We start from the raw sequence: 24,699 nt of genomic DNA on the forward strand, positions 1-24,699 counted from the left end.
GGCTGTGCGAATACTGTTCGATAATTTTGAACGTTTGGTCAAATAATTAAGTATTAGATATTCAATCCAAATGTTTAGTATTATTAAAGCTCAAAGTATTATTCTCAAGCGAATAAAGTTTCTGGAATGCTTGCTTCAAGCTGTCTGTTCAGCAGGACCACGGTGCATGAGCAACCAAAGCCCATGCACCATGTCTGTGCACTGGTGCGGGTCTGCGCCCGCGCTTCCGCAGGATGAATCTGAGCTGCCTGCAGCTGCTGCACCACTCTCTGCCTGAAATTCACCCGTTGAGCCCCTTTATAAGAGACAAGTAGAGGAAAGTAGTTTTTGTCTATTATATGAGAAGCCGTTTATGTGCAGGGTTTAGTGTTTTGATTCCTTATTGATCGCTCGCTGTGTTTGTGTCCACCCAGCCACTAGGACTTTCACCAAAGAAGTCTAGAGCTTGTTACACAAGCTTATTAACAGGTAAAGTAGCTGTTTACTTTCATCTGATTGGCATATATGTCAAGATGTTTTATGCTTGTAGTCTTCTGCACTGCAGCTGCATTTGTTGGCATTCTGTGTTTACACTAATTTGCTGCAGAACAGTATAGTACACTTAGCCCTCAGTAACTTGAAAAAAAGTTTTAAAAATAAAAAGTTCAGAGATAAGCACTGTACTGAAAGTTTTTTGGTTTACTCATCATGAATTGTCAACAATTAAGCTTTCTGTTCAGCGTTATATTATAGAGCAAACTTCGTTACACAAACTGGGCACTTAAGGGCACAGGGTAAGCCCTATACTTCCCATGCATTTTAGGCCATGTTGAGGTACATGTTTCTCACTAACTAATAACAGTAGCCTAATAATACATATATCATTGTTTGCCAAATTTTGTGCTCTTTTTACTGAACTAGAATATTTGAAATGTGTTGAAAATTCGATTTTTAATAAAATTTTTTCCGGTAGTACACAAATCTGGCTTTTCTTTGCGCATTTCAAAATTCATAACAGAATAAATGCTCAGTGAAATTGCTTAATTCTAGTTCAGTAGTTGGCAACACTTATGTAGATGATTGCAAAAAAAAATCAGCCGTCTGTCTTGAAAGGCATTGGAAATAATGGTACCTTTGTAAGAAAAAACACTTTTGAGATAATAGAGCGTAAAGAGAAAAAAGATGTGAAAAACCATTTTTTATTCGCAGAAACGCCTCCATAGTAATTGGTTTAATAGCCCCCTGCTTCGTAGTCACTGCCGCCGTCATTTTTTCGCTTTTCGGCTTGTCGTTTTGACTGTCGGGCCTCTTTTGTAAGCTGTCGTGTTGCTCGGTCCGCAAAGTACATGCGCTTATGGTCAGCTTCCCTCAGCCACTTGATGGTGTTGCTCCCTGGGTTCAATCCACACGCCTTCAAAACGTTGGCCCGTGCGATGCTACCATCATTAAATGAAAGAACAGCATCCAGTGTTGCCATCCGTAGGGTCCGAAGCCTAACAAACACATTCTTTGGCGCGTGTTCCCAAACAACGTGGTTGAACGACTCATTTGCATTTTGAGTTCGCCCATGCAGGCACTTCTCTAGGAGCTCAGCCTTCGATAGCTCCCTATAAATGGGTTTGATAGCCTCCAAGACAGATGCAGGCAAACTCTCCTTGTGGAAAAATGGCTTGCCCTCTGACTGACTTCTGTTGAAGGCACACCACGTATCAGGTCCCTTTGGGCAAAGTCCATGGCATGGGTCATCGTCTGTGGCCGATAAGTGGAAGAAGGTTGCCCAAACGGCCTTTCGCATTTCATCCAGGTTTCCTACATTTCTTCTGATGGCCAAACCATAGTACGTCTGGAGCTTGTCTATTACTGCATCAGTCAGTCGGCCTCGGCCCGAGAGGCTCTTTCCATCAGAGAGTTTTCCTGCTTTGTTTCCTTTTTTTAGCCTTCGTAACCTTGTGCCCATCCTTTTTTGCACGTGCCCTATGCACTCAACCTTGGATATTTCAACGGAATCACCATATGGCATTTGTGCCTTCACAGCCATAAAACCCTTGCTGTCACCATCCCCAAGGTATTTGACGTATCGAACGCCGTGAAGCTCCTCACTCCTGCCGAAAATTTTCAGTGCTCCTGCGACTTCCATTCCAACGCTGGTGCCTTGGTAGTTGCTTTGGCACACCTCTCTATGAAGGGGGTCACTGTTTGTACCCTTGATGCTGCACTTTGGACAACGTTTAGACAAAACCTCCACATCCAGCACTTTCCCAGAGTCTACACTGGTCGCAGAGACTATGCCGTTATTGGAAGTATGGCCTCGCTTCTGCCAGCTTCCATGAAGAGCAACTGCGATGTCTTTATCCCCCTCATTCAGCTGCACAGCTTCGTCAGCTGCCCTTTTCATCGACTCCTGAGCAGCAGCTTCGATGTGACCTAGAAGCTCTTGATTGTATTTCGCAAACTTTGTCGGCGGCTTAGGAAGGTTTAGCATAGCACAGAGTATATTTCCTGCAGCCATTCCCTTACCAATGGACCTCAAGGCATACACTAACCTGAGGTTGGCTTCATAGAGGCCAGAAGTAGTTTTCTTCGACGTCTCAAATCGTTGTGCGGCACTACACACTTCACAGTTCAAACTGTAAACGCTTGCAACACCTACCCGTTTTGTCACAATTTCGATGAGCTCAACACTTCCACCGCACTCTCTGCACACACAAATCTGTGTAATTGCGGCACAAATGCCGTCCATGTCCATTAAGGCATATTGGCTGCTGCTCTGTAGCACATCCTCTTCCTGGAAGCACAGAGAAAATCTTGAAAGCTTCGATGTCGAGGAGCTGGCGCGTTCGGCGTTCGGGATCTCATTCGGTCGTGGACATCCTTTTGCTTTTTCACGATGAGCGTAGCGGTTGCCGTGAAATTCACGCCTGACGAAGGCCTTCTTTGCCCTGGGCATCTCAACTTATCAGCAGCATCCAACACCGGCACAATTTACAATACTGATCGAAAGGGATAGCACTCGGACGCAGCTGCATGAAGGTTGCAGAAACGTGGAAAAAACGTGCAAAGCGTCTCAGGATTGTCTTGGCTAAAAAAGAGGAGCTGTACAATAGTTGCCAGACAATTTTTTATATGTAGCTGATTTTAGACAAGTTTTGAAATCAGGTGGTGGACTTTTTGGTTGAAAAAATTGACGTTAATCCTGAAAGGGGGCGTGGCCGCTCACTACTTGGTTTCGGAAAAAGCGTTTTTCAGCCGTAAATATGGCTTTCTGAGGAAAGTGCGATCATGGAACATGTGTAGAAAGAATTGAACTTCTAAAATTCCAAAAGAAAAAAAACGATTTTTTTCTAATTTTACCTTACCCTGTGCCCTTAATAATAATAATGAAAGGAGCCCTGTATGGCAGCACTGCAGCATGTGAAGTGCGCCTGCTTCGAGCACGCGATCGCATTGAAAAGGCAGCTACACTATAAGAGGGTGGATTGGAGGCAGGCTTTTTCCAGCGTGTCCCCACCTTGGGTTAGCATGCTCGTTGTTGCCTTGAGAAATACTTTATGTCCCACTTCAGTTCTTCAGTCTCTGCCATAATTCGCCCAGCTTCGAAGCAGGGAGTGAGATGGTTCTGGTATGGCTAGTGGGTGGTTGAAATTTATCCAGAGCTCTCCCAAATGGCATTCCTTATACGGTTCAAATAGGCTGCCTTCCAAATAGTGCAAGAAATTGGGGTTGCTACTTTCTCTGCAGTGTAGTCACTTCTTTGTGCAGAAAAAAAAGCAGCTTTAATGTTCCCACAAGGTAAATGGCCACTGTTGCATGGCTTCTTGTTTCCATTGAGACATATCTTTGGTGCCCTTTGTGGTCCTTTATTGGGTCCCTCCCAACAGCGGAACATGGCCATTCCGGTGTGCTATTCGGCATGGTTTTTTGTGGTTTAATTTCACGTATTTTTCTCGCTATGCATGACTCACCATTTGTGCCGAAATATTTTGGAGTCTTGGGGCACATGAAGAAATACCAGAAAATGATGGACAATTTAGCGCGGTAAGGCTGAATGTGAATTAGGTGCGCTAGCACTTCAGTTTTCACTTCGGTTTTAAAGGTAAAGCGGGCTTCATATAAAGGCCGGGGAAATTGTACTTCTTAAGAGTATGACATGATGGCGTGAAAGGGTTAATGCCCATGCGCTATGCAGAATTGGTCATTCTCGACATTGTATTCATAGTTCGCTGGGAATCCTTATACCACTCCTGGCACAGTGGTGCAGAAGTTAAGCGATGCTCCACTGCTTTGCGAAGGGAAGCATTGGCACCAGTAAGCTGCGAGACCAAAGTTCCTCTTCCTAAGCAGCCTCAAGATCACGGGGAGGCTTCGGACACACAAACATTGGCGAAATCTGAGATTGGAGGTTTTGTCCTCACACACTAAGTATTTTGTATAGCTGACCCATAAACCCTTCTTGCAAGTTGCCCACAACCTGGTGGCCAGGTTGCCACCTGCCAGAGGCTTCATACATACACTGACATACATTGACAGCAGTAAACATTCCACGAGTTTTTGCATACAGTAATCCCTCATAACGAAATCGCTTTACTCGAAATATCGTTTTATTCGAAATTTCTTTTCGTCCCGACCCAAACTCGTGCATTTTAGGTCTCATTACTCGAAGCGCACGAAGAGCTTGACCCGCTTAGAGTGAAGTGCCGAGCGGAGGCATCGCCGCCGTGGCGGCGACCCTTTTGCGCATGCAGTGTCAAATTAATACAGCCAACGAATTAGTCTCAGGCAGGCACAGAACACGCCACAAAAGTACCAAACCTATGACCGATGACCTGCCTAGTAACGAGTAAGCGAGTGCCGAGTGCCCCCAGCTGTTTACAGCGGATTCGAACGGAAGCGCACCCGAACCGGTCGCAATCGCGTCACTGGTGTCCCCCGTGATAGAATCCGAACGAAAATAAAATTTTCGTGGCGCTTTGCGATGCCGGAAAACCGCGGTCCCTTGGATGCCGAAAAGTGGCCAAACAAGCGCGGGCAGACTTGCGACGTAGCATTCCATGGGGTGCGGTAGGTGAGCAAAATTTTACCGCTCTAAAGAACATTTCTGGCACTGAAACGTGCCAAAAAGCACAAAAGAAGTGTCCCTCCGATTATGAGCCCAATCACGCTTGCGAGTAGCGAGCGAGGTGAGCTTGCGGCAACGAACTTAGCTGCTCCCTGGATGTCGTAGTCGTCGTTAAGCCACATCGGCCACATCGTTTCACATCAGCCAAAGCAGATGAAAGTCTCGAAAGCGCCTGAAAATGTCATTCCCGAGAGTTTTGGCTTCAAACGAGAAGGCGACCCGCAGGTCACGCTTGCAAGTGTGAACAACGGTGTTGTCGAGCTGCTGCCTGGTCGCACGCCCTTTGCCGTGTTCAACACAAGGAGCTACGTTAACAAATCGGGCAGACGACTTTGGCGAAGCCGGTCTAGAAATCTGCTTGCCACTCGTCATCATGGGCTTGCATCGCAATAAAACACCGCCCCTAGCTTCGTTGCATTTTTGATGGTGCAAATAGTTCGATAACTTGCCGAAAACACGAAAAATCCGAGCGTCGCCAGCGGTGAATCAGGCTGTCAACATGGCGGGTCAGCACAACCACGGTGTTTCCCCGGCGATTTTCTCCAGCCGGTCATGCTTGATTCGTGGCGTCCGATTATACAAACGGTCTAAATGCGTGGTAGGGTCATTGAATTTTGTTCCTAGACGTCTGTCAACGGTGCGGATGCGACGCTGCTTGAACACTGGCACTCGAACCGTAGAATTAGCACAGTGTCGCTGAAAAACAATTGCAAACTTCACAGCTGTACACATTGGGAAAAAAAACTGCCCAATAATCATGCGAAGCCCCTATTGCAAAACCGTTCAGTTTTCACGATCGCGCTGCATGCCTACAATGAGCGGCTAATCGTTTTTTTGAGCACAACAAACACAACCTCAGACTCGAGCCATGGCATTTCTGTGACCCCCCCCGCATGAAAGCGGCCACTGCCTTCGCGATTCGAAATACCCCGAAGGTTGAATGCATGGGCGCGGTGACTGCGGCCTTGTGCAAAGCTTGGTCAGATTAGAGCAGGGGTTGCACGCACCCGGTAAGAACTTGGAACAGCCAAAGCTCACTGCCTTTTTTGCACGTGAATAAAGTTTTGCTTCACTGAATACATTGTATTTTTGACTTCCTCGCCATCGTGGCGCAATTAAAGCTCGACTGCTTTAGATTTTCTCAGGTGGTCGTTTATATGGAATTACCGCTTACAACGAATTTTTTCGCCATCCTGCTGACTGTTCTTTTGCCCAAAATTGGTGATGTACCACTGCAGAGGGTACTCCAATTTTAGTTTTTGCGTAGCATTGTTTTGTCCTTCCTGGTGAAAATAGATTGCATAAGGCGTGTTAGCAGCACTGAGGCACTACATGTTCGCTTCTCCAGGCGGAGTCCAGGCAGAGTCCAGGGAGTGCGTTGTTGTACAGCATGTCGCAGGCTGTTATCGTCTATCAGCTCCCTGCGTAACATAGCACATCAGCAAAATTGTGCACACATCAAGCAGTCCTTGTGGCTGACTTTTCTTTTTTTTAATGCACTAGCACTTATAGTCGCCGTCTCCTGCATTTAGCCGTTGTGTTAGTCTGAAGCCTTTTTTGTAGCAGGCTGCTCACATGCCGACTAAGTGGTGAGCAGCCTGCCCACCGTGTCAGGCGGGAGCTCAATTAATCGTGAGAGGCTGCTCGGGAAGAGAAACCTGGATCCCAACCCAACCCAAGTGCCACCGATGGCACCACCTGTCATAGAAGGGCAGTGGCACATCACTTGACCGCTGCACCATGAGTGGTAGGAAGACTCCCAGGGATCTACGAATGTAGAAAATGACCAATTCCACATACTACAGCATAACCTGTGATATGAGCACTGTTGATGTGAATTTTGCAATGATACGAAATCGTGAAATTTCCCGGCTTGAGTGCATTGTGTATAATGTGTGGAATTTCGGACGTGCCGAACTCTCTCACTTGCCTCTATGGATGATACGAATGCGTGAGCCGCGTCTGCACTGTTGAGCACTAAGCACAGCCCGTACATCGCTGAAGTAGCTACCTCTAACCGCGCAGCACTCACCGCGAGCAGTGAGCGACGGTCCACGGCCCGCTCATTGCTGACGTCACGATTGCTAATCGTGCGTTACGCACCATGAGCAGCGAGCTGTGGCCACACAGCAGTGAATAACTCCCATCAGCCGTAAGCAGATCTGTGTGAATGCATTTTTCATGCTTCTGCTTATGAATTTTGTTTGTTCGAGTGATACAAAATTTCTGATGACACGAATTTTTTCGCGACCCCGTAAGATTCGCAACACAGATTCTACTGTGTATGATTACTAACCCACTATCGCTATCTGGTCAGCTGCTATCGATGAACAGTGGACCTGAACACTTAAACCGAAGTGAAAATTGAATTGCTAGCACACCTAATTCGCATTTGGCCTAACTACGCAAATCAGCCATCTTACTTTTTTAATTACCAGTTGCCAAGTTCGGGGTTTGGCCATTACATGAGTATATACGGCATTCACTTCAGAACTGTGATTAGAGTTCTTTTCAGTGTGGACGTTGCAAGTGAGGGGCAGGAAAATTTTTTAATGTGATTTCCTCTGTCAACGTACCTGGCTAGAGCCATAGAATTTTTTACTAACAAAATGGCATGGAGTTTTCTTCAGCCCCTCTACCAATTCAAGCTCATGCTTATGTGATATGACATTTCAAATCTGTTGTGGCATTATGCCAGGCCTGTTGCAGTTATCTGAACAGCCCTTTGCACCACAGGCTCACCAGCGGGAAAAAAATATTTTTCACATAAATGCTGCTTGCAGGACGGTAATATTTTTTTCTGGACACTCCTCCTAATGTATGTGTGCAGGCTGAGGCGGGTTCTACCATGGAACTCCTGGGGCGTTGCGAAGAGGCAGAGCGGCGCGTTGCAGAGCTGACGAAATTGCTTGACGAGGGCAGTGATCGCCACAATGCAGAAGAGCGGCATCTCAGGTAAGCCAGATTTGGTGAATCGACATCGCAGCCGCAGCATTTCCTACCATATTTTTCATAGCTACAGATTTGGAAAAGTGCTAAATGTGCATTTATTGCTCATGCTTGCTTTTTAGAAAGTGATGAAATTGGCACAAGTTGGACACACGTTGTACCTGTTGTCCACACAGGCAAAATGGCAAACGGCACTGCATGCTTTGGAGGTATGAATCTACAATTCCTGAAATGAATGGGAAGTTTCTGGCTTCATTTGCAACTCATTTGTCATCCTAGCCACTTTGTAGACACCTTGTCATTTGCTCTTTCAAAATACCGTATGTTGCCACTCATAAGTAGACCCTCCAATTCGTTGCCCTAGCTTACAAAATATTCGACACATGCCACCCTGCTTCTCCCTGCCACTGACACTGTTGTTTAGTTTCACACGGGATGACAGCGCGCTAACCCTGCAACTTAAGGGGGGACGCGGGGATCATATCGCGAAAAAAATCTATTTTTGGAAACCATGCGTTTCAGTATCTGCAACGCCTAATCTACGTTGTATCAAAATGGTTTGGCTGAAAACGCATTATAAATGCCCGAAAAATATTGATTTGTGAGTGTGCAGGGCGAGAAAACAGCCATAAAACGCGCAAAATCACCGCAGTTCGCGGAGCCATATCTCGTCTTTCCTGCCACCGAGCGCGGCAATCTTGGTATCGTTCGAAAGCTCGAAGTTCCACCATTTTGTTTCTGAATTTTTTGGTCGTCGCCATCTTGTAAGAGTCACACAAACACAAAAGAAGCGCGGGTCTGCCAGCGGTGGTCACACGGGCCCTCTGATGAAAGCGGGCCTCCGATTGGCTGCCGCTTTGGAAGGTGTCTCTCCATTGGCTGTTGCGTGACAGTGGGGAAGCTGGCAACCACCGCGCACCGCTGTTTGCTTCGCAGACCACGCCGGCATTCATTTCAACTTCTCACAACTCTCACGTTAGTAAATGATCGTCGCTTGTTTGAGAAGAAAGTGTCGACGAAGCACGCCTTCGGGAAACGGAAGCGCAAGCCTCCCACGGCGAGAAAAAGACGGTGGCCAGCGGGAGAAGCGGAGCACCCCACTGAACAAGCGGATAACGTGCCGCGCTATCTTGCACCCTCTGAGTTCAGCAGCGTAGCCGACAATCTCCTTGTGCGATCGACGCTGATAACCCTGTCGACGGAAGACGCGCCAACAGAGACTCTCGCACCGTGGCGTACGGCCGCACTTATCAGTAGCCGAGATCGCATCGTTGGGAGTCTACACGGGTCGAAGATCACCATCGCTGGCAGAGACGGTGTGCTCCGATCCTGGCGCATCGTGCGACATGGGCACGCAGCCTGCGAGTGAGCCCCAGCCGTCGACGAGCTACAATGTGATAGCTGAAGATTTACGGGACGAATCATCGCCGGAACGGCGCACCATTCAGGCGTGCCTCGAGCCACGTTTCGTGTCAGCAGCGACGGCAGAAGCGCAGGCACGCAGCGTTCGCGATTCCCTTCGGTCAGTTTGATGGACCAGCAAGGCCAACAAATTTCGGCCTCTTGTGACAGTGAATTTATTCTTGTGCAGGTTTCCGCTGTGAATTCGTTGATTGGTAAGACTCCGTGCCCAAGATGCCAACAGCATTCCGTTGGTGTGCACTGCGATAACAAGCTCTGTCTGCCAGTGAAAATGGTGCTTTCATGCACTACTTGTGGCCCAATTGAGTCCCAGTGGTCTTCCCAAAGGAAAGAAGGTGCAAGGGTGTTTGACGTGAACATTCGCTCAATGCAAGCTATCAAAGTGATAGGGAAAGGGCAGACAGCTCTGAACGATTTCTGGGCCACTATGAATGTGTCCCATCGTGGTTTACACCATAAGACATTCCAGGGCCACTTGAAGGGCCTGTTCAAGCCTGCTGCAGAGGAGGCTGCCGATAACATCTTTAGGGATGCTGTAGCTGCTGTGAAGGTGTACAGTGAGATGGAGGTTGGCTTCACTAAAAATGTAACCGTTATTTATGATGACACCTGGCTCACGCGCGGTCATAGGTCCCACATTAGGGTAGGTTGCATAACTGAGTTCCACACAGGGCTTGTACTGGACAGTATTGTTCTTTCAAACTTCTGCCTTGGATGCAGCCTTGGGCCAGCAGAGAGTGAGCCCACCTACCTTCAGTGGAGGCAGCAGTACCCGTGTCAAGTTGGCTCTGGCCGAATGGAAGTGGAGGCCGCTTTGCAACTTTTTGGCCGTTCGTTGGCCAAGAATGACCTGCGATATACAGCAGTTATCTCTGATGGAGACAGCCGTGTTTTCCAGGCATTGCAAGATGAGCAGCCATATGGGTTTATAGCAGTCACAAAAGAAGACTGCATAAACCATGTAAAAAAAAAAAAGAATGGGTACTGGTCTTCGCTCCATTGTGAGCAAGGCCAAGAAAGGGGAGCCACTGGGCGGCAAAGGTGGGCTGACACAACAGCTGATTAAAAGGCTCACCAACTACTATGGCCTGGCTATCAGCAAGAATGTCAGTGATGTTGCTGCAAAGCAGAAAGCTGTCACGGCCACTTATTGGCACGTAACATCTATTGACAGTGACCCCCACAATGAACTGTGCTCCCCTGGCCCTCTCAGCTGGTGTGAGCAGAGAGCAACAGAAGCAAAAAACAAAGCACAGCCTCCTCATAAATATAAGCTTATGAGCAGAGTTGCCCAAGCCGTGCTGCTCCTGTATCAACGCCTTTCAGACATCCACTTGCTGGAGCGCTGCAAGGGTGGAAGGACCCAGAATGCAGCTGAGAGCCTGCACTCTGTTATTTGGTCGGCACTCTCAAAGGATGAGCACGCCTCACTTTTTGCAGTAGAGACTGCAGTGAATGAGGCAGTCATAAATTACAATTCAGGGAGCCAAAGAGCTTACTCGGAAATGTGTGCCACCTTGGGTGTAAATCCTGGTGCCCTTGCCGTCCAGAGGGCTCAGGAAAAGGACAAAACGCCTGAAGAAAGCATCTAAAACCCACCAAGCAAAGAGGCAAAGGTGCAAGAAGATGCCCGACAGCAATGACACAAAATTTTACAGCCCTGGTGCTGTTTAATAAATCTGCAGCGCTTGCAAAACTTTGCAGCCCATCTTCTCAGTTGTGTTTTTTTTTGTCGATCACCTCGCTCGTGGAAAGCATAGCACAACAATGGCTGAACCGATTTTAATCCAGTTTGTTTTGCTGTGATCCATAAACTGTGCTGTACATGAAGACAGTCTTGAAATGTCATTTACCTTTCCATTATTTTATTATTTCACAATAAGTACATGGCTTTATGCAATGAAGCACAGCCACGTGCATGTCATGTTCAGGAAAAAATTAGCATGCTAAAAAAAAATTTCAACACTGTCTTAGTGTAGATTATACATTTGGGCAAATATACAATGTATTCCCGGCACAATAGTATGGTTCGTTACTGTGCAGGCTTTCCACATCAACAAACCTGTAAATTTTTATAAAACAAGAACTAATGAAGATATCTTTATGAAATTTTGTTTGTCTCTTCACTGCAATGTGCAGCATGTGTGCCAAATTTCAGCCCTTTCTGCGAAGAAACATAAAAGTTAGTTCTGATCCCCTCCTCCTCCCTTAAAGCGATAAACTGATAACAATGTGATTACTAAGCCACCAGGTGGAAGCAAATAAGGATCAAAAGCAGGGACACTGCCAAATTGGCTAGTGGCATACTAAATTACGAACAGCCCTGCAGTTCGAGATTCCAGCACAATGCACATCCCGTTGATTATCCGAAGTTTTGTTCTCTTGCCACCTACCACTTGTTCGAGGAAGAGACCGCCAGCACAAATGAGCCAGATAAAGGGGCATGCATTTAAATTTTTTTTAATGGAATCGACTTGGGCATGAATCAACTGTTTCTTTTTTTTTGCGCTCGGAGTTCGAAGTATTCTACTAGGAACAGGTACCTTCATGGGCCATGTATCCATGTGTGTATACAACTCTTCCCCCCCCTCCCCCCCAACTTCGGGTGGTCGTTTTTGTGAACTGTACGTGGCATTATGCTGTATTTACCCTCATTACTCACGCCTACTTTTGTCGTTGAAAGTTGACTGTTTTTAAGTGTTTTAGCGTAATCCTCAGTTCTGTGCCGTCTGCAGCATGGGCCATGGCAGCACGCCAGGGTGTTGTACGCTGATAACATCACAGCGTTTTTTTTTTTTGACGAGAGCTTTTGTGGGAACGGCGCACTCGGCAAACTTGGCAGAGCACAAAGATGCTGCTCGCCCTTCACAGGAAGGAGCACCGGTGGCAGTGGCTTGCTCGGCATGCTGCTGCGCATCCAGCTCCACCATTGTACCTTTGTATGCTTAGAAAGTAGGCGAGCGTTTGAGCATCGTAGAGGAGCGTAGCAGTTGAAACCTGAACGCTGAGGAAGCGGGGCCTTCAGGCCCCCAAGCAATCTGGCGAGCTCGAGATCAGGAGCAAAAAGGCCTAACCTCTCTCGTGTCCCAGCTAACGGTTACACATTCGAATTACGCACTAGTAAACGTCCTGAGAGTTTTTTAACCTCTCGTAAAAGACGTGCACCTGTCTTTCAGGGCCATGTTCAGCATGTTCAGTTTATCTCGCGTGATTAGCTGGCGCCGTTGGCTACTGCAAAATTGTTGGATTGTGCCGCGATACAGCAAACACCTTTTGAAGCAACGTTGCTAAAGGCAGATTCACCTGCGGACCCGTTACGTCCCACTTCCCCTTTACTATTAATTTACTATTAACTTGTCTAACATGTGCTCTTTGCTCAAATGCAGTGTTACCCCCCTGATGGATGACAAGGCAGTGCAGACAGACGAAGGTGCTGCAGCGGAACGAGAAGCAGAGGGTCAGCTGGCTGCTGCAGGAGTGGAGCTGGAGAGCCTTCGCTGCTTGCTTGAAGAGATGTCATCCCAGCTGGCATGCGAAGTACAAGCACGCAGGGATGCTGAAGACTCTGCCCAACAAGCTCACGAAGAGCTGTCCACTGTCTCGGAGAAAGTCGCGGAAGAGGTTGCACACAGCTCGAATCTGCAACAGCGCATCGAGCAGGTAGAGCGGGACGCTGGAGAAGCACTGCAGCATGCCACCTCTGAACTGGGCCAAGAACTGGAGCAGCTGAGGCGCCACATGCAGGAGCACGAGCTCTCCCTGCGCAAGCAGCTCGATGACAAGGACAAGGCACTCAGGGGAGCCGAGCTGAGTTTGCATGCCCTCAAGGAGGACCTGGAAAGGGAGGTGGCAGTGAGGAAGGCTGCGGAAGAGCGCTGCACCAAACTGGCCATGGAACTCGAGGACACCACTGAGTCGGCTCGTGAGGCCAAGCAGTCACTGAGAAATATGCAGTCTTGTCTAGAAAAGGCAAATGCCAAACTGCCAGACTGTCGCAAGGAGCTGGCGGCAAGGTGAGGGCACACCGGGATTGCCACTGCATTGACTCATGACATTCATTTTTAATCGTTGCCCTGCAGCAGAGTAATCAGCGCTATGTACATTAAAAATTAGATTATACGAATCTCGCGGAGTTTAGGAAAAATATTATTGTCCAAAACAAACAAAATTTGTATGCAGAAACACGAGAAATGTGTTCACCCTGATCTGTTTGTGGCTCACTGCACATCAGCGATGTGCGGGTACTGCTTAGTGCTCAAAGGCATGGTTGCAGCTACCACCCTCGCATCAACTGTAACTGTGCTGTTCAGATTCTACCTAATTTCTCCAGCCACCAATTACTTTGGAGTTCATCCACATGCATGATTTCCGCAAAAATCACCAAACACATTTTGCATTGTAGTCACTGGCTTTAGATTCTACTGTACCTTTATTTATGACACAATTGTGCAGATTCACTAAATTCTCTAGTCAAAGTGCATTTTGTACAATATGCCAAATTTTCTGTGTTGCAAACACACTCCCGCGCCTTCAGAGATGGTGTGGACACAAGAGCAGCAGCTGTCGGTAGTCATACTGTGAAGAGGCTGAGGTATTCAGGATTTTGGCGGAAACAGGTTGGCAAGCTCCAGACAGCGTGGCTGAAAAATGGAGATTATGGGGTGCCGTGTGTTCTACATGTCAGCTGCAGTATATCCAGTATCTCCAGTTATACGGTATGCATCCACGAGCATGCATATCGCCAACACTGCAATCGCCAGTTTTAGAGTATGTACTGCGAATGCTAAGTGGCGGCATGTGACGTGCACTGCACTTCACGGCTTAATTGTTTTTCCTGCATCAAGAACTGGCTGTGTTGCTGCCAGATTCTTAAGTGGTTCCAATTTGCTCCCTCTTTAATCAGTCGTACGCAATGTAGCTGTTCATGTAGTTTTTATGATGTGTAAATGTCAGATACTTGGTGGATCTGAGTGACAAGACCACTTGGTCTATTAATTATTGTATTTACTATAGATTACCACCTTTCATGCTGTGATATTCATTCTTCTCGGCAATGATAAAATGAAACGCTTCTCTCTAATTTTGTTCCTATTACTCTGCGCTGAATAGCATTGCACATTAAAGCAATGAATCAGTTGCAGCCAGTGCTGTAACTTGACCAGGCAGAGTTACTGGAATTATCGCAAATTGTTGGTCTATGACCTTCTGGCTTATTCAAGATCCGTTCTTAGCAAAAAATGACATTCACAGCCTCCAGATCCCCCTTCAGCATCCCTTCATGAAACAGCTGATACTAAATGAAGCCAAAGCAAATGAGCAGTGACCACTGCAGGTCATCCAAGGAATGAAATGTCCCCGCTGTGCGTGCCTCGCAGGGAGCTGTCCTCCCACAAGGCAGCCATGGAGCTTGTGGAAGCAAAAGAGGAAGAGCTGCGTTGCTTGCGGCCAGCAGCGGATGAAAACAATCCGCTTCCCACTCAGCGCACCACTCGTACCTCTCGCGCCACTCGGATGACATCTTCGACCAGAAAAGAATCAACAGATGGAGAGGCAGGCTTAAGGACTCGAGCACAGCGCCCGCGTCGTGTAAAAAAGTCCATGGCAGTCTCTAAAGACCCACTGGTGAGTAGGGTGTCGAACCAGAATTCAGGTTCGGGTTCAAACCTTTCGGGTTCATTTCCTGACAGCTGTGTGTATCCATGTATTTTTCTTGTGCTTGCTAGGACGATGACGACGTTGCTTGTCGTCGACCTGTTCTCGCCGATGGCAATTCTGAATCCTCGCCCCTGAAGCGCCTTGGCGAAAAGGTCGTTGACATGTTCTCTCGCAGTGCAAATGATGGGTGAGTACTATATGTTCCTTTGTTTTCCCTCTTTTTCAATGGAGGCAGAATGTGAAAATTCCCGTGTACTATGTTATGTCGGTGCACACTGCAAAACCCCAGGTGGTCTGAATTAATCCCGTCCTCCACTGCACTATTTCTCATAGCCAGTGTGCAACTTGGAAACGTTAAGCCTCTCATGCCATATCACACCATATTTTTCTCTTCTGCTCAATTCAAATAAAACTTGAGCCTTGTGACCCTGATTGGCCTCCTCCTGTGCATTGTTTTCTCTGGCTGTCAGGAAAAGTAAGATAGGTATAGCTTTTCACAGCTTGAAGAGGGGTATACACCTTTTAGCCAGAAATCAATTAGCCGCTATTCGTGATACTCTCAGTTCTAGTATTGCAGTTTTTCTGAAACTTTGGAATAATGTGTATAGGAGCCTGTACAGTAGTCCCCCACTGGTGGGAATACTTTTGCCACCCAAAGCACTAGTCTCTGTTTAGCATGTTCCACATTCAAGCGAAAATGCTAGCGAATCCTGCCGCCGTGGCAGAAAAACCTGTTTCGAGTTGTCGCTGCGATGAGTGGCGAGGTTCAAACAAGTTGGAAATTTTCGCCGCGACGTGCCACTCAATCGCCCAGTCGCTTGCATGTGAACCAGCCTTATGTTGTCATAAATCATCGAGGGCACTAGTGGCCCACTGCATTTAAATGACCCCTTCACTGAGCACAAAATACTTGCCTTTCAGATTTTTTTTCATTTTAGGAAACATTTGTCAGTTCATGAATTGACCACCCTTTTTGGGCATAGCTCTTCTTTGTGAGAACAGCATAGCAATGAAGGGAATGTTGCGTCCTATGCGCAGTGCAACAGCCAGCACACGCACGACTCGCCGACACCAGCTCCTGCCAGCTGACCAAGGCTTTGTCGAGGTGGAAGACGAGGAGCCGCCACCATCAGCATGCAAAGCAACTGGCCGCCGACGGGCCAAACATTGATCATCCTCCTTGTCTGAAATTTATTTGATGTTCATCTAGTTTTTAACACCTCTGTATTTTATTATCTTTTACATCATACGTGGCAAATCTCTATAGTGTTGCATGTTAAATAGCCACCGCCATTGTGTCCCCCCCCCCCCATTATCATCATTAAAGAACTCTGTACTGACTTTCAGCTTTCATTACACTTGCCACGACTGCTGGCGGACCTGGGTGTAGTAAACTTGACATCTTGTTTGCATAGTAGAGTGCTGGGAATGTTGAGCCAAACATCACCGTTTTGCTAAACCTGCTTTATGTAGCTACAAATAGGCATTCCTTTTTGTGTGTGCAAAATTCCACTAACAGCAAGGCTGAAATTGGGGCGAGTTGGTAAGTATTCATCATTTTGCTCACAGCACTCAGTGTGTCCCGCGTTCTTGTTGTGCTGTGAGCAAAATGATGAAATCCCACTAAAATATTCTTCCATTAAAGAGCCACAGTGAAAGCAAGATGGCAGGGGTACTTCTTGAGCATGCTTGTATTTGCTAGCTATGTGACAAAAAAAGCGATCGGCTAAGGCACTGCTGAACATGAACAATGCACTGAAAAGCTGTCCTTGTGGTGGCATTTCCGGTGCCATTTGACTGTGCAAGTGCACTACTGATCCATCTGTAAATGTTAGCAGTGACACCTGTCTACAGTCCGGGCATTGTCAGGACATCTTTGCCAGATCCATCTGTAAACTTTAGCAGTGACATCTGTTGACATATGTATGGTGGGGCAACGGAAATGGAATGTAAACCAATAGGCCCCTGCCTGTACCACTAAAGTATCACAGGCTTGACCCAATCGTAATATAAATGAAAAGGCCCGAAGGCAATGTTGTGCTTTTGCCACCCGTAGGTGGGAAAATAAAAAAATGGGGTAATGCTACTAAGCGACCCACAGCCGGGGGAGCGGGCCCGGGGAGACTCCCCTGATCTCCCCTGGGACGTAGCGGAGGGGGTGGGACGTAGGTTGTGGGAATGGGACTAAGGGAAGGGTTATGGGTAATGTGATGGGAATGGGGACAGCGAGACATTGACCCTCATTTTATCATTGCTCGACTCCTGTCTGGCCAGGACAGGGAGGGCGTCGATGTTGACCAATGGTGCGGCTCCACTCACGGGATGCCCGACCACCCAACGACGCAATAGCTCAGACTCGGAAACAGGAAATCCTAACCCGGGGCAGCTGCCTCGGGCTCCTCCACGACTTTTAGGGGTCCGGTTCGGACTTGCGAAACGCTGCCCAGCTACTAACCTTCAAGTGTTTTTCGCGGTTTTACAGTCCGACTGAGCCCAATTGGTGCTTCCTGTTGCAAATAGATTGTTGCCAACCAAACCAAATGGGTCACCAATGAACTCTAATGGCATACCCATTGAATACAAATGGTTTGAACTTGCCAGCCATAAAAAAAAACCTCCATTTGTCACCAATTGGCTTTTCTTTCAAGACTACTGGGAGACATGCCATTTCATGCTTTTATGGAAATCGTGAGAGACCTACAAGAATGCTTTACATACAAGGAACACTATAGTGTGACACTATACTACCGCAAGTTCTCAACATGTATCCACGGAACACACTTTTGCAGCCACTTATCCCAAAATTGTCAGACCCTCCCGCTGGGACCAGCGGCACTTATCCATGAAGCGAAGTTCTTATTTAGTAATGCCTGCAGTGATCATGGACATGATGAAAACAGGTCAGAAGATTAAGCTAATCTTTTACAAGAATCTAATTCAGTGTTCTGGTTTTATTGACTGCTGTATATATGTCTATCTCGGTGAAGGACATCATTGCCTTCCACTGGGACTTTCCAATTGGACGCTTGAGTTGGGAGATCACTTTCCATTTGGTTTCCTGGGTTCCAACTGGAAGCTCCAGTTGGTTCCGAATGGTTTCAATTGGGCGATCTCATTCGGAGTTCCGAAACCAATCTGAACCCTCGGGAACCAGTTGGACATTCCAATTGGTTCTGCCATTCCAACTGGGACTAGGGCAACCAAATGAGCTGCCCCAATTAGATTCAGGAGCCCAACAATTTATTGGGTGCAAGTGGTTTCAGTTGGAGTGCCCAATTGGATCCGTTGTGTTTTACTGGGGTGGTGCTAGCCGCATTCTTGAAATGGGTTTCGTCTATGTCATTTGGCATTACGGTGCACTTCTCCCGGCGACCTCGCTGAATCGTGAAGAGTCGGATGCAAGCGTTCACGAGCCAATAACACAAACCTGTTAGCTTGCTGGAGAAGAGGACTGATGCGAGCTGGTCGGTACAGGTTGACGGAGAGGATATTGTCATCAGTCTGACTACGCCAACTGCAGGGGAAAGGCCTCCCATGTCCCTACAATTAACCCTGTTCTTTGCCAGCTGCGCCCGCCGTATGCCCGCAAACTTCTTAATCTCATCCGTCCACCTAACTTTCTGCCACCTCCTGCTACGCTTGCCTTCTCTTGGAATCCGCTCCGTCACCCTTAAAGGGACACTGAGGAGAAATTGAAGTTGGCTTGTATCGACAGAATACCAACTCCTGATCACAAAAACTCCGCTCTTACTGAAAACAAAGCTCGGTAGAAAATAGCAAGAACCAAAATGCAGGTATCGCCGCCACAGGCCAATCTCGCAAGTACAAGCGTGGTGACGAGATAGATAGATAGTTGAGGCCTTGCCCTTTGTAACGGGTGGGCACCCGGACCAAAAGCAAAAACAAGATGGAAGCGCACAAGGAGAGAAAGAGCTAAAACGCACAAAAAAAAAACACGCAAAGGCTGAAGTCTGGAGGTGGGGATTCGCTCATCGACCTCGTTCACTTCCGACTCTGCGGTTTCGCGCTTTTAGACACAGTGCTCCACCAAAGAGTTAGTCGACGCTTGGTTCGCAGCACCCCCTCGCTCTTGACCTTGGAGCTGTCTCCTTCGTCGTCCACTGCAGGACCGTGAAACCCGAGCGCCTGTGGGAATGTGGTGCCCTCTGTCGGCATCGGATGGAGTCTCTGGCACGACATCACCAGGTGCTCGATGGTCTCCTCCGCGTCGCCACACGCTCGGCATTTTGCTGCCTGTGCTTCTGGTGTTGCATCGAAGCGACGGCGGTACACCAGTGTTCGCAGCGCTCCGGCACGGACCTCAAACAGCAATGCGCTACCCAGGCCGTTGTCAAAAATCTTTTCGGGCCCGATGCTGTTTTTGCACTCGCGGTACACAGCCAGTGTCGGTTTTTCCGCGAGCGCCTGCAGCCATTGGCGATTCTCTTTTTCCTGGACCCGTCTCCTTGCCTCCTGTTTCCATGCCGTTGCCGATTCGGCAATTATCGGTGTCTGGAAAAGTCCATACTTGCCTTCTATCTTGTGGAGGCGCTTCACCCATGTAGTGCGTAGGCATGTCGCAGCGAGGTATTCAAAGACCCGCCTTGCCCATCGGTTGCGGCTCATGAACTGCAGTCGACCGCGGAACTCCAGCTTGCTGCATGCCTCCCTTGCCTCAAAACTAGACCATCCCAGGTCGCCTTGAATGGCTGCATTGGCCACCCGTCCATGACATCCGACTGCAGTGCGACCTACCTCTGCTTGTCTGCGCTCTAACCAATTTCTGGTGGCTGATGGGAGGCAGACCACCGCGTTGGCGAATGTGAGTCCTGGCACGTGCGCGAGCTTCCAGAGGTCGCGAACCATGGTGTAGTGGTGGCACCCCCACAGGCACCGACGTCGGAGGATGCATTGCGCTCGAAGTGCAGATTGACGGACCTTGGCCTCGTGCAGCCTGAACATGTCCGTCTCAGCACACAAATTTATGCCCAGGTATTTATACGATCTGTTGACTGTCAGGGTCTCTGCATTCAACATCAGCGATAGCTGATCAGTCGCCTCGCCTGCCAGCTGAACAACCCTGCATTTACGCTAGTTGAACTTGAGGCCAAGGCTTCGCAGCTCCGCGGCACAAATGTCTAGCATTTTTTGCACATCCTCTGTGTTTTCTCCCATAATTACCAAATCATCAGCAAAGGCAAGACCCGGCAGTCGGTTGGAGTTGTCAATTCCTGTGGTGCTGTACTTAAGGCCGAATCCCAGGTTTGCCTGCAGGAGTGCCTTTTCCAGTCCGGCATAGGGCAGAAGACGCCACCTTGGAGGAATTTTTTGTCCTAAATGGTTTCGCGAATCTTTGAGGCTGACAAAGGTAGGTTGCTCGGTTCAATATTGAAGTAAGTTTTGTTTTAAAATCGATAGTGCACTTTTATAACACAAGGGCTGCGTTCCAATAGTCCCAAGTAGACGGCAAAACGCCGGTGCAAACATAAACGAAGCAACGGTAGCGACCCCCGATAGAAGCCTTCGTCGTGCGGCGGCGGTAGCTTTCATTTCGGCTGCTGCTAGACCGCACCGCTAGCCACCAGAAATCACGGAGTCTGCGTTTACGTCACGTTTCACGTCAGCCCGTCCTATGACGTCATAAGATGCGCCGTGACGTTATAAGAGTTCTCGAGTTTGAATCGGAGCGGCGGGAAAAACTTTTTCAACTTCGAATCCAAATTTCTTTGAAATAAATGCATCTTTCGATCCCGGAGTAGCGGCAACAAAGCCATGAAATGCCGAACTATCAGATTTTGCTAATAAAAAAATTTAGTACGGTTCTCCTCAGTGTCCCTTTAAGGACCAGCGGTTATCTTGCCCTCGTACTACATGCGCTGCCCAAACCCATTTCTTCCTCTCGATTTCGATTAGGATGTCATTAACACGCGTTTGTTTCCTCACGCACTGTGCTCGCTTCAGGTCTCTTAATGTTACACCTATCATTTTTCTTTCCATAGCTCGCTGCGTTGTCCTTAACCTGAGCCGAACCCTTTTCGTTAGCCTCCACATTTGTGCGCCGCAGGTGAGTACTGGTAAGATACAGCTGATATATAGTTTTCTCTTGAAGGACATTGGTAAACTGCCATCATGATCTGAGACCTGCCATATGCGCTCCACCCCATTCTTATAATCTTCTAGTTATTTCCCTCTCATGACCCGGATCAGCATAACAGCACTTTACATCGAGTTGGGGATAAGAGCCAATGGAGAATACCTAAGTAATTCGCTGAAGACATTGCCTTGCTAAGTCATTCAGGAGCACTGGCTGCTGCTCGGTCGCTCCTCCTTGTCAGTTGTGCATGTGATGTGGCGGGAGGTTGTGTTTTGTTGCAGCTAAAATGGTATTGCTGCCGGCAAAAACGGTTGCTGGCAACTGTGACAGATATCACGTACCAGTACTGTTTTAGTGATAGTGTTTTTAAAACCACCTTGTTATCAACTGCAGTTTTGATAAAACCTGTACACCTCGGTTAATGTAACGCCCATTACCGCCATTGCACGCCACGTATGCGACGCGGCATACATCGTGTCCACAGAGTTGCATATTAGTCATTGTCCTCACTACATTTTGTGTTCCCGATGTCAGGGTTCGCATGCGCCGTCTACCATGATAATGCTTTCAAGTGTAACTCTTGTATGGGCTAGTTGGTACATGAGGTCTACAAAAGAAGACGGCGCAACAGACGAAGACAACGGAGGCACACAAAATGGCGCCGGTCCTGTCGTTCTGTGTGCCTCGGTTATCTTCGCCTGTTGCACCGTCTTTTGTAAATCTTATGTACCAACTAGCCCATACAATTAAGAGTTCTACTTGCAAACATTTTTTCTACAATTGGCCCTTTACTTTTTCGAAGCTTCCGCATTGAACCTGCCATCGTAAGGCGCCGGTCCTGTCGTTTTGTGTGCCTCCGTTGTCTTCTTTTGTAACTGCCATGATAAAGTGACGGCCATATAAGGAAAAAATAAGGGTTTAAATTGTTCCTTTGTGTTTTTTGGCGCCACAGTCGAGTATGTTCGTTTATTTCGGAAAAGAGCATTTAATTGGCACAAAAAAAGAAATTTCGATAGAAGTCAGTAGGCTGTCCCTTCCAGAACCCTACTCTTTCCATTGCAGCCCGGTGCACTGCGGGCAGAGCGGGCGGCGCGCGTAGAACGCATGCTTATGGGGGCGTGTTCATTTCCGTACATGGCGCGCTCCACCATCTAATGTGTGCAGGTGCATATGCTGTGCATCACTGCTCAGAGTTACCCTGTAGCGGACAGTACTGTTATTTGGCACGCATTGTTTCTCGTTGACGTGGTATCTGTTTACCAAGCACGCTACGAACTGGAAACCGGTATGTACAAGCAGATCTATGCGTTCGCATTAAACTCTATTTCGTGTACGAGAATGTAAACAGATTTGGTACCAATTTAAACTGCCCTTTCTGTATGTCAGAGTGCAGTCGGCGGGGCAAAGTGCTGACCGATGTGAAATATCTTGCTGTCATTGGCATCTGCCTGAGCATTACATTCTATGATATTGGCCCAAACAGCTACGCGACGCTGTCACATGCGCTGATTCGCAGACAAACGAGGTCCGTGTGTAATGACCGCACATGAGCTGCCTGCTGTTCACGCTAGAACGCAGCCGCATACCGCGAACGACGCAGACAGCGCGCCTGCGGGAGCCCAAGGTAAGAGCAGAAGAATTTGTTCACAAACAGCTTCATAACTTACATTGATTTCACATTAATTTCATCTGCATCATTCTGAAACAATCAACAATAAGGCAGAGATAAATAGCTTAAGTGCTCCCTTGGTTTAGGCCGGATGCCGTGCCGGGATATATAGGCGGTTATGCAGACTACGGGATTTCAAGCGCATAGCGCCACTCCCAATCTGTGCGCCATGAAGTGGATGGCCAGCAGCTGCGGCCGCTGCTGCCACTCGGTGGCCATGACGTCCTTGCGCACGTCCACCTGGTCTCCCTGAGTCCTGTCCAGCAGGGTAGTGCAGAGCACCGCTCCTTCAGAAAGCCATTGCCAAAGAGCGCTTCAGCAGGCTGTCGAAAAAAAAGACGGTTTACGCGACATCTTAATCATACCGTGTGGAAATATGGGAGGACAAAGCCTTTCGCCCCGTCCGCACTCCCACTCCGCGGGTGCAGCGTTCCCGCTCGCTAACCGCGGATGGGGTTCGTGTTCGAGGGACAGAGGGAAGGGACGACACAGCGTTAACACCCATCTGCTATTTATTACACTTGCAATTAATACACAGAGCAGGCCAGTTAGCTACAAAACATCAACGAGGTATCCCTCGGAAATAGAAGGCAACGTAAGAAGGACTTACCGGCTGGGGCAGGGGCGCGACTTCGGAAGTATCGGCGGCGAACATTTTTATGCGCCGACCATGGCGGCTGGGTTTTCCCGTGCGCGCCGCATTCTTGGGGTAAAGCCGTTCCCTAGCATTTGCTGGGGAAGGCGACCAGAGCGCGCGTTTGCTGCACTCGCTTCGCTGCCTGGAACCAGAAGTCCAGCGGCAAGGCACAACGGATCCCCGTGCGCCTGCCGCGGAAAGTGACGGGAGCGTGCGGCTCCAACCGCTCGTGACGCTGGCCGTATCCCGAAGAGCCTCTCTCCGGTCCTGCAGAATTCCGCGTAACCTACGAGGTGGCGCTCCCGTCGCCGTTCCCTTTCCCCCATGAGGGAGACTGCCCTCCTTGCCCAGCCGGGGCTGCCCGTCCCGACGGCCGACGATGAAGATGGGCCGCATCGAAACGGAGGGGGGAAACAGGTTTCCACAACCGTTGTCGTGGAATTAGCCCCTGAACCAGGGCGAACCTTCAACTGAAATTTTAAGGGCACCGGCCTCACATCTCTGCTGCTTGGGGTAATGCGAAATCGAGATAACCGATGCTCGTAAGGGGCAACGGACTGGATCCCAAGAGAAGGCAAGCGTATACATACCGGGGTGTGGCAGAAAGTTAGGTGAGCGGACGAGATAAGGAAGTCTACAGAGATAAGGTTGCCGCAGCTGGCACAGTACCACGTTCATTGGAGAGATGTGGGAAGGGCCTTTGTCCTGCAGTGGGCGCAGTCCGGCTGATGATGATGTCAACTTGGCATAGCAGATATTTGAGTGAGGTCTAAGCTGTGAAGAATGAAAGGAAAGACGAAAAGACCACCTCTTCGATTATGCTATCTCATTCATTCGTTACTGAAGTAGCTGTTCGTGCTTTTGCTGCTTGCGATGCAATTAAGAGACTCCGCAAACACCTCAGTGGAGCTCTTGGACGGCTCCGCGCTGCCGATGACATCACCGGTAACGTTGACATGTCGCATGACGTGTTACGCCAGTGAAGCTCACGCCACAAGTGAGCCACTAGCAGTTTCGCTGTAAAACTCTTACTTTGAAGGGCACTGGGACTCGATCGAACTTCACCCTTGTTCTGTACCAAATCTCGGACGAGAGCGCTGTAATCACGATGCATTCGGGCGTATTGAGCACGCCGCCTAGTTGAATTTGTTAAAATTTCATAGGCTTTTAGTTTTACC

General features: G+C 48.4%; 2 protein-coding genes across 5 annotated transcripts in view; one reads left to right on the forward strand and one right to left on the reverse strand.

Annotated features, from left to right (window-relative positions):
- The window catches only part of LOC144115942 (uncharacterized), a 38,763-nt gene extending 22,301 nt beyond the window's left edge, over positions 1 to 16,462 (forward strand). For all 4 annotated transcript variants that reach the window (XM_077650573.1, XM_077650574.1, XM_077650575.1 and 1 more), the window contains exons 9-13: positions 7,926 to 8,050; positions 12,853 to 13,479; positions 14,842 to 15,088; positions 15,190 to 15,308; positions 16,160 to 16,462. In XM_077650573.1, coding sequence (XP_077506699.1) covers positions 7,926 to 8,050; positions 12,853 to 13,479; positions 14,842 to 15,088; positions 15,190 to 15,308; positions 16,160 to 16,292 — 1,251 coding nt within the window. In that variant the 3' untranslated portion in view covers positions 16,293 to 16,462. The remainder of the gene's footprint in view (positions 1 to 7,925; positions 8,051 to 12,852; positions 13,480 to 14,841; positions 15,089 to 15,189; positions 15,309 to 16,159) is intronic.
- LOC144115943 (uncharacterized) overlaps positions 1 to 24,699 on the reverse strand; it is a 457,564-nt gene that overhangs the window by 322,622 nt on the left and 110,243 nt on the right. The gene's annotated exons all lie outside the window — the stretch shown is intronic.

Source organism: Amblyomma americanum, chromosome 1 (genome assembly GCF_052857255.1).
Source record: "Amblyomma americanum isolate KBUSLIRL-KWMA chromosome 1, ASM5285725v1, whole genome shotgun sequence".
Classification (NCBI taxonomy): domain Eukaryota; kingdom Metazoa; phylum Arthropoda; class Arachnida; order Ixodida; family Ixodidae; genus Amblyomma; species Amblyomma americanum.